Source organism: Coffea arabica, chromosome 10c (genome assembly GCF_036785885.1).
Source record: "Coffea arabica cultivar ET-39 chromosome 10c, Coffea Arabica ET-39 HiFi, whole genome shotgun sequence".
Taxonomy (NCBI): domain Eukaryota; kingdom Viridiplantae; phylum Streptophyta; class Magnoliopsida; order Gentianales; family Rubiaceae; genus Coffea; species Coffea arabica.
Genome location: NC_092329.1, coordinates 12940484 through 12949680, shown reverse-complemented (window position 1 = coordinate 12949680; position 9197 = coordinate 12940484). Strand labels below are relative to the sequence as shown.

Below are 9197 nucleotides of genomic sequence, written 5' to 3'. Positions count from 1 at the left end.
TAAACTAACATTCAACACGATTTTTTCAAGCTAGTTTATTAATCAAATCCAACTCGAATACTTCACTTATCTATAAAATTCTAAATCCTTTGCCCTCTCTTTTTTTTTTTATTTTATTTTTTGCTTTACCCTCTTAATGACGTATAAATGGCGTATTTCTTACCTTGTAATTAAACTAACGTTCAATGTGATTTTGTCAAGCTAGTTTATGAATCAAATTCAGCTCGAATACTTCACTTTTCTATAAAATTCTAAATCCTTTACCCTGTTAATGACATATAAACGACGTATTTCTTCTCTATTTTTCAAAAAGAAAAAGAAAAAAAGTAGCATGTTACTCAAAGGGCATAAAAGACAAATCAACAAAAAAGAATTGCAAGATCTCAACACCCCACATTCAACACCACTAACTAAATCTGGCCTCAAAGTCAAATCTTGGTCCAGCCAGCCAGCCAGCCAGCCATCTTTTACATTTCCCATATTTCCAGTTTTCATTTTCCATTTTCCAGTTGTTGCCGACGCCTTCTTCTTCCCGCTATCTCTTTATATTTTCTCAGCTATGATTTTCAAGAACCACAAGCATAAATCCTCTTTTGATCTGATAAATTCTCAGAAGACTTCAGCACTTCAGAAAATGCAATGTTAAATAGTAGTAGTGATAGTAGCAAGAGAGTATCAAGAACAAGATGATGCCTATGAAGACTAAATCTATGGGAATGGGCTTAGGACTTCCACCGACACCGAATACAGCCGCCGCAGCTGGCAGAAGGGGAGCTGGAGATGTTGATGGCGACTGGGAGATGAGACCCGGTGGAATGCTAGTTCAGAAACGTACAAGTTCGGATCAAAATCTACCTCCTCCTCCCACCATCCGGGTTCGGGTCAAACATGGTGCTGTTTATCATGAACTCAATATCAGCTCCCAAGCCACCTTTGGTAATTTTTTTCTTTTCAATGAAGTCTTCATTCTTCGATTTATTTGGGTTTTTGTTTTTTTGATGGGTTGTTTTTAATTTTGTGTTCTTTTTTTGGGTGGTGGAAATGAAACAGGAGAGTTGAAGAAGATGTTAACAGGGGCAACAGGATTGCACCACGAAGATCAGAAGCTGATTTTCAAGAAGAAGGAGAGGGATTCAAAGGCTTTTCTTGATACTACTGGAGTGAAAAACAAGTCCAAAATTGTGTTAATGGAGGACCCAATTAGCCTAGAAAAGCGGCATATTGAGATGAGAAAAACTGCTAAAGTGGAGAAGGCAGCAAAGTCCATATCAGAGATCAGCTTAGAGGTCGACAGGCTAGCTGGACAGGTAAATTTATGTTTTGAATAGTCAAATTCACTAGCCAAGTGACATTCTTGGAGATACTTGATCCATGCACTATGGTGTAGGCTTATAGGCTTTAATAAAAACATGCGCATTTAAGGTTGGCAGAATATATTATTTGGATGTAATGAACTCATTGAATCTTTTCCCAAATTGAGTAGGTGTCGGAACTTGAATCTGTCATCTCAAGAGGTGAGAAAGTTGAGGAGAAGGATGTTGTAAATCTGATTGAGTTATTGATGAATCAACTTCTCAAGTTAGATGGAATTATTGAGGATGTGGATGTCAAAGTCAAAATGCAAAGGAAAATGCAGGTATCATTCACTGAACTTGTTTCATTCCAAATTTGACATTATGTCACAAGTAGGAGTACTAAAGTCTATTTAAGGCTTGAAACTTAATCCAATGTTTCACTTGATGAAGGTAACAAGAGTGCAGAAGTGTGTTGAGACTTTGGATATGTTGAAGATCAAAATCTCAACGCCAGAAAACAATGCAAGTGCAAATGTAGCAGGCCCCAAAATTCGCAGTCCAATTCCCTCACAACAGCACCAATCATCCCCAATCCAACAAGGGCATAAGATTTTGAAGGAAAATGTGCCATCTCCGGTGGGGAAACAGCAAGCTAGACATCCGTTTGGGGTACAAAAACAGCCTCAGCAACATCTGCAGCAACTATCCAGGCACCCAGCTTCAGGGCCCGTTGTGATTACCACACAATGGGAAACTTTTGATTCCATGCCTGCGCCAGTGGCACTGCCGACTGTTCCTCCGACATCAACAACTTCAACAAGTACAGCCATGGCTTCAGCTCAGCCTATATTCACTTGGGATTTGATTTAGAAAAGCTAAAATGCCTGATTGATTTTAGTATTTGTCTCAAGTTGGTTTGGTATCCGTTCCCCATTCTTTGCTGTATGTAGAGTTTTGTTAGCATACCCTGAATGTCCTTTGTCCCCATTCGCCTGAGAAATAATTGGGGTCAAAATTATTACAGTAATGAGATACTTTTTCTTTTCTTATTACCTGTTTTGCCTTGAAAGACTTTGATCTTCAATCCTGCTTAGAAATTTTCTGCTATTTGACATGGTATGATGGGTTGAATTAGGACATTTCCATATGGGGAAGTGCATAGTGGTATCAAATAATGAGACTTTTCAGCCAACTGGTAAAGATTTTTTAATTCCTCATGTCCCTTTCTTCCCCACTAACTTAAGTAGGCGGATTACTAGATCCTGTTTTAGTGCTAGTGGAAGTGTATACTAAAAGACTAAAGCAGTTGATATCAATGATTGAATCTTATTCCTTGCTTCTTCTTGAGGGAACAGACTGACACATGGTCACATGCACAAGTTTCATGGAAGTGGACTTAGCTGGCTGGCCGGCAAAACATGATAATAGCGGATTAGTTAAACCAGTGGCTGTCGCTCAGGCAAGGCAAGCGATCTTTCCACCAGAACCCTCAAGAAAGACAAAAGGACACAAATGATTACTGCATCTACTCATTCCCTTGTCGATTAAGAAATTGAATAATTAGCAAGGTAATCATTCCGAGCAAGTCTGGCAAGTTTTAGGTATCATACTGCCTCTGTGTAGGATGGCATACATATAACAGACTACAACAATTGAAGCTAAAGTAAAACATGGTCAAGATTTGTTGTTTCTGGATGGGATTCTTGAAGAATGAAAAACTAGCATCCTAGACTAGAATATGTTCTACTCCAAATCCAACCAAAAGCCCTTAAAAGGTAACTCTAGATCTGAAGGAGAAGCATGGCAACTCCTCCACCAGAGAAAGCTGCAATCAATATGATTTCCTCCCCATTCCAATGTTTATTATTCTCGAAGGTCCTGTGTGTAAAGGCAAACTCTCCAACTTTATTACCAACCCTTCCTTCACCAATCCAACAATGAACATGAATGCAATGCAGGAGTTCAAGATTTTTAACTCTTCACACCCCCTGGACCGGCCCGAAAGACTGAAGGAAGAAAAAAAGGATGGAAAAGTAGGAGAAGCTTGGTGAGTGCCTTCGTGCTTGATCTTGAACATAATCGGCATAGGTGGTATATGCCAGAGCCAATATCAGCTAGAAGCAGCGGCGGCAGCAGCAGTTCTTTTACACCAAGGCACAAAATTCAATTTCCCTGCACAATCTCTTAGCCATATCTCTAGGCTGTTGCATCAACTGTTTAGCGCAATAATGCAGACATTAATCGCACGTTTCTTGGATCTAATGGAAAAGCAATAGATGATTGATAAAGCCCGTTTAAGATAGTGGCACGGGATGAAGTTTAGATATTACAAGCAATTGCTTCCTTGTACGAAAATGAATGCAATTGTGGTCCAACAAGAAAGTGAAAGTCAAAATGATTCGAGGGCTTGAGCTATAATCACTTACACAAGTAGATTCTGGCAAGGACTCTGTAGACCGGTGATAAGCACTAATTCCACTTCGTACCTCTAGCAATAAATGAAATTCTCACCTACCAGCCCTAGCTTTTAACTCTAAATTAGCTAAAACCTACCAAGTTTATCTCACTGCTAATCTCTAGCTTAAGGACAAAACACACCATTCACTCTTTCTCAACAAAAGACAAAAAAAAAAAAAAAAGAAAAAGGATTTCATTTATGAAGTTGAAACTGAAACCTACTAACAGTGAAATTGATTTTTGCTGGATATAGGAGAAACCATGAGATTATTAGTCCAAATCCTAGAGTATAGGGCTGTAAAGAAAGCATATCTAGAGCAATGCTTTCTATCCCATCGTTGTCTAAGGCACAATGGCCTAATTATTGACAGCACAATACAAAGTCCAATAAGCCAAACAACTTTACATTGGACATTATAATGTACAAAACTTTTGGCATAACATATTTCATTATGTACATTCGCTGAAACAAAATAGTCAATCTGAACAAGAAAAGATATACTGGGACATCACCAAAACAAAGTAGAAAAAACATCTATCCATAGTTGTAGGTAGCATGCTTAAAAAATACATACTCTGTTAGTGCATTTCCAGATAGAGCACATCTTACAGATAAGAGTAAATTTTTTATACACTGTCAATGTATAATTTTTTTTTTACACTAGTAGTTTTAGATCATATATCACATAACATAAATTCAAATTTGAAACTCAAATCATGCACGTATGATATACATCCATAGCCGCTAGTGCAAAAAAGTCACTACACTGTCAAATGCATAAAAAGTCAATCCATTTTTTAATGGCTTATCAACAATTCAGTAAGCAACCAAAATATAGCAGACTTGAATCTAGAGAAATTTCTAAATGACATAGCAGAGTGTTTTCTTTGTAGTTCGAAAGGAATTATACTCATCATGTGGAAAAGCAAAGATCAAACCATTTGAAGGAATGCCATAACAGAGTATTTTCTCTGTAGTATGAAAAGGAAGTATACTTATCATATGGGAAAGTAAAGATAAAATCATTTGAAGGAATATCATTAACCTTCATGGAGAATTGTCATTTTTAGAGAAAATTCTAGGAGAAAATAATAGAATTTGTATAACAAGTGCAACAAGTTAGATTGCATACAATTAACAAAAAAAATATGAGCCAGTTCTTTACAAGAGAAAATGTCAAAATGAAAAAGGAATATACTAGTCGCAAAGATCTAAATTTGAATCATGTACATCATTAACTTCTTGGAATAAGATCCTAGGATAATTTCAAAAACCTCCCTTGAGGTCTCTAACAATTTCATTGCCCTCTCACGAGGTTTTGAAAATATCTCTAACCTCTTTTAAAACCAATTTTGTTGTAACAATTCAGCCCAATTCAAAAAAAGCAATAGTAAAAAAATAATTTCAGGTGTGAGAAAATTTATTTATCCCAAAAGTGTCTCTCAGCTGTTGTACTAGTTAGATTAAATATTTGATCTAACTCATTAATTTACTTATGGGGCCATTACTATGCATGATCCATAAAAAATTTCCATCATTTACAACAAAAAATAACAATTTTCAAAATTTAGTAGAACAAAACTTTTTTTTTTCATACCATAAGATTCTTGTTATCACCACCCTTAGAAAAAAAATCAGCCCAAACGAAACCGCTTCATATCCGATTCCTTCTATTTGTCAAGTACATAAATTGGAAAAGGGTGCCTTGTGTTGGAGCCCTTTCTTTATTTTTACATTTCAAATTATGGTTAATAATTTAGTTCGTAACAGGCTTAATTGTTTCTCGTGTCTAAATCCTTTAATTTAACAAGTGCATTATGTCTGATTTTTCTTTTTTTGTCAAGTATATAAATTAGAAAAGTTACACCTAGTATTGGCTCTATTTTTAGATGGCAAATTAATTAACCTTTTACAATCCAAATCATGGTTAATGTAGTCAGCAAACATTTAACTATTTTCCTTCACATATCTATGTACAATATCCTAACTTGTAAGGATAGTATAGTTGTTTCACCATTAATCACGTAAGCATTGGGTCCCAAATTACTGACATGGGAGGTAAGTGAAATTTCCAAAACCTCAAGGAAGGACAATGAAACTATTAGAAACCTGAGGTTTCTGAAATTATCTCTAATATCCTAGTAAAAACTCAAAATGTTATCTAATAATCAACTTAATCAAGGACTATAAGCACTTACACATTCACGGGCATTGAGCAAAGGCTAATTTAATATCAGTGGCTTATTGGCTTCATCCAGGGATAAGAATTGTGATTCTTAGTGCACATAGTTCAATTGAATAGAAACGAAACCCCCGAGGCAGGACTTTTTCTGCTTCTTTGCAATACTCGAGTAAAGCTGGTTAGAATGAGGTAGCCAATCCCTAGATCTTTATTGTATGGCTGGAAAGAAGTAGTCAATTGTTGAGTGAAAAATTACAGCAAGGATATACAAAACTGCTAAACAAAAGCTGTATCTAAACCAAGAGAGAACACCAAATATTGTCTCCTAATTGCCTTGGAACATAGGAGGGTGGCTTTGCTTTTATAGAGGATGGATGCAAATATATGAATATGTTTAGAACATACAGAAAGTTGACTGAATGAGCACTAATTGAATGACATTTTACAAACATGTAGAGATGCTCATACCTCTGAATTTGTTCGCAACTGCTCTTATCCAGGCTCTATCTTTACTGCTATATGCATAAGTGCTGCTAGAGGCCAGTAAAACAAATCCATCGCTCATCTCTGTTTTATCAGAACATGAGTCCTGAGTATGCAGCACTGGTTGTATCAGGAAAGAACGAGTACCTCTGGGGAGGATCTCCCATAGTTCTGTAGTTGAAAGGTAAATGAAATCTTTTAAAGCTTGTTGATCATACACATATCTCTGTAAGTAACAACATAGCAACAGGAATCTGCTCTCCTAATATTCTGGGTTGGAAGACCTTGCAGAGACAAGTGTTACTTGTATCTGAAGCTCACTTGCATACATGGATAGCCAAAAAATATTTTTAAAAATTAAAAAAAAAATTGAAAACAGTTTCAAGAGCTCCTTCAAATCAAAGGCTAAATGTAAGCACAAGATATTGAGATGCAGGATGTTAATTTCACAAAATAGCGGATCACCCTATTGACTTTGTGTTCAACAATTGGCAAAGGGGAAAACAGAGTCGAGTATTGCAACCTATTTTCATATGAAAAACCGTACTCTATGTAATACAACACTCATCAGAATTCATACAGGAAACTGAAAGCAACACAATACCTTCAGCTTGTGGAAAATACAGTGTCTCCCTCAGATCAAAAAGGCCAGTTTTGTTAATCTCTTTCTCAAACCAGTCATGCACTTGATCCTTCGGTATATCTTTACGGGTGTTCCAATAACCGCGCACACAAAGTGCAACTTGAATAAAAATGAGCTACAATATCATCAATTCAGTGAAATGTCAAAAAGTTCGACAACAAGTTTATTGTCACGTGCTTGCATTTTATAGCACTCATTAAAAGATCACTTCCTTCAATAAGTGAAGTTACATTTAATTATTTATCCAACTTCAGTGGTTTTCTCTTTTGAATACATAAAAGGGTTAAGCCAGCAACATACCACTGATATAGTGTTGGTATTACGCAATAGAACATATGTTCCCCAAGCCAAATCCTCCTTCAAAATGTCTGGAATGTTTTGTGACATGAGAAAAATTGGCACTGCACCTTCAGGGATACTTTTTTCATTGTTTGGAGTAGCACCCTGAAAATATGCCCAAGTACCAAAGCATTCAGAAAGTTTGAGCTCATATCTTATCCTGTTTCACCTATTACAAATCCACAATTTTCTTATCATAAGAAACATGAACATTATTGCATACATCTGACCAAGTCAACGTTAACAAGTCTCAAAAATAGTCATTAGTCATCTGACACATACTAGCACAATGTCAGATGCCACATTAACATAAGCTTTTGTATATTTGAAAAATTTTACATAGACCCCGTCTAAATAGACTGTAATTGTAGGTGGCTGTACCATGGACCTCCAAATTTCTAAATTCTGGAAGTTGCAAGCACTATAAACAACTATCTACAGGTGGACGCTTCAAAAAGGAATTTTTCACAGCATGTAAGCATTGACAAGAGTTGCATTGTATATCCCAGAAAGGTACAAGCACTTCAAGCAGCTCGGTGCACAAGACCTGTTCGTTTCATTTCTGTGTGTACTCTGATGAGCATAACTAACATCCCAAACACTCAATTGCGCATATTAATGGCCTTCGTAAATGAAAATTCAACAGCATGCTTTCTTTTATTATCATTATTATTTCTCTAACACCAAATCAAGTACCTAAAAAAGAAAACACCAGATCAAATGTTTACGCCTACTGAATCTGCAATTACATGCCTTTTTCTTTCATAATCAATTTTCTGAAGATTGAAAGAAAGATAATTCAAACTTAGGTAAGACTATTGACCTTGGCCTAAAAAAAAAAAAGATTGTTCACCTTGAGAAATTTCCCCAGATACGGAAGGACAATAGAAAATGCAGCCAAAGAAAGCCCCAAAACCTCTGTTCTCTGCGCGCGCGCACACACAATAATAATAATAATAATAATAATAATAATAATAATAATAATAATAAATGGATAATGTACAATGAATCAATTAATAACATAATAATGAAAAATGAAATTAAACTAATAGGAGCTTCTGAGCTCAAGAAAAGTTGTGAACTCACCAACTGAGCTGGAGTAATGGCGGAAAAATCCGAACCCACAAAGTGGTTCAACAGCAACAGTGATCCAAATGCATACCCAATCCATCTGGGCAAGTATGATTCATCTAATCCAGGTATCCCTTCAAACAAAAATGAAAAAATAAAAATTCAAAAAAAAAACACTCAAATCCGAGTGGGTTCTGATAAAGAAAATTATAGGAATTATTACCAAAAGTGAAGCGAAGGACAGAGAGGTTGAGCTGCTGCTGCTGGGATGTGGAACGAGAAGAATTATCAGAACGGCTGCAAGAAATTTTAGCCAAAGATTTAAGTTTTCTGGTGGGATATTTGGTTAACGGATAAGATTTGTTGCCAATATCTGCCGGGAACGGAATTAACGGAAATGGTGAGAGTGCAGTGCCGCTCATCCTCAGACCAATTTTGATGCTATTAGAACAAATTTGGAAAAAGAAAGCATACATTTTTGGCAGATTTTTAACTGCGGGAAGTTTGCTATTTTTTATTTTTTTGAATAATATTATTCATTTTTGAAATCCCATTTATAACCCTAAACATTTTGCGTTTAGCCGCTAGGATATATCAACCCTCCACTCTAGTTTTTATTATTTATTTTTATTGAGAAATGCAATTTTGGACCCTAATTCTTGACACGGCTGCGATTTTAGTATTTAAAGTTTCGGTAAAAATAAATTTGGTCTCCGATGTTTGGCA

General features: G+C 36.0%; 2 protein-coding genes across 4 annotated transcripts; one reads left to right on the top strand and one right to left on the bottom strand.

Moving 5' to 3' along the window:
- Window positions 1-436: 436 nt before the first annotated feature.
- On the top strand, window positions 437-2347 carry LOC113714326 (BAG family molecular chaperone regulator 2-like). Its single transcript, XM_027238122.2, has 4 exons — window positions 437-936; window positions 1051-1307; window positions 1484-1636; window positions 1746-2347. The coding sequence occupies exons 1-4, from the start codon at window positions 687-689 to the stop codon at window positions 2163-2165; spliced, it is 1080 nt and encodes a 359-aa protein (XP_027093923.1). The 5' UTR covers window positions 437-686; the 3' UTR covers window positions 2166-2347.
- Window positions 2348-2800: 453 nt separating this feature from the next.
- Window positions 2801-8950, bottom strand: LOC113714327 (protein COFACTOR ASSEMBLY OF COMPLEX C SUBUNIT B CCB2, chloroplastic). 3 transcript variants are annotated; one of them, XR_003453674.2, is made up of 8 exons: window positions 8695-8949; window positions 8487-8605; window positions 8254-8325; window positions 7362-7505; window positions 7023-7176; window positions 6404-6589; window positions 5952-6154; window positions 2801-3508 (listed from the first exon to the last, which is right to left on the bottom strand). XR_003453674.2 is itself a non-coding variant. In XM_072069049.1 (7 exons), exons 1-7 carry the CDS (start codon window positions 8945-8947, stop codon window positions 3513-3515), a joined length of 969 nt encoding a protein of 322 aa, XP_071925150.1. In that variant the 5' UTR covers window positions 8948-8950; the 3' UTR covers window positions 2801-3512. The 3 variants fall into 3 exon arrangements, 2 of the variants coding, with proteins under 2 accessions (XP_071925150.1, XP_027093925.2); XM_072069049.1 differs by lacking the exon at window positions 5952-6154 and having other exon boundaries at window positions 2801-3553; window positions 8695-8950; XM_027238124.2 differs by lacking the exon at window positions 5952-6154.
- Between the last annotated feature and the right edge of the window lie 247 nt (window positions 8951-9197).

What these genes read in the sequence shown, in the direction of transcription:
- LOC113714327 (XM_072069049.1), bottom strand. Translation starts at nt 8,947, where the DNA reads ATGTATGCTTTCTTTTTCCAAATTTGTTCTAATAGCATCAAAATTGGT. An exon ending in CCATTACTCCAGCTCAGTTG is followed by an intron (nt 8,326 to 8,486) that starts GTGAGTTCACAA and finishes GCGCGCGCGCAG; the next exon opens with AGAACAGAGGTTTTGGGGCT. An exon ending in AGTTGCGAACAAATTCAGAG is followed by an intron (nt 3,554 to 6,403) that starts GTATGAGCATCT and finishes CTTTTCCATTAG; the next exon opens with ATCCAAGAAACGTGCGATTA.
- LOC113714326 (XM_027238122.2), top strand. Translation starts at nt 687, where the DNA reads ATGATGCCTATGAAGACTAAATCTATGGGAATGGGCTTAGGACTTCCA. An exon ending in TCGACAGGCTAGCTGGACAG is followed by an intron (nt 1,308 to 1,483) that starts GTAAATTTATGT and finishes CAAATTGAGTAG; the next exon opens with GTGTCGGAACTTGAATCTGT. An exon ending in AAATGCAAAGGAAAATGCAG is followed by an intron (nt 1,637 to 1,745) that starts GTATCATTCACT and finishes CACTTGATGAAG; the next exon opens with GTAACAAGAGTGCAGAAGTG.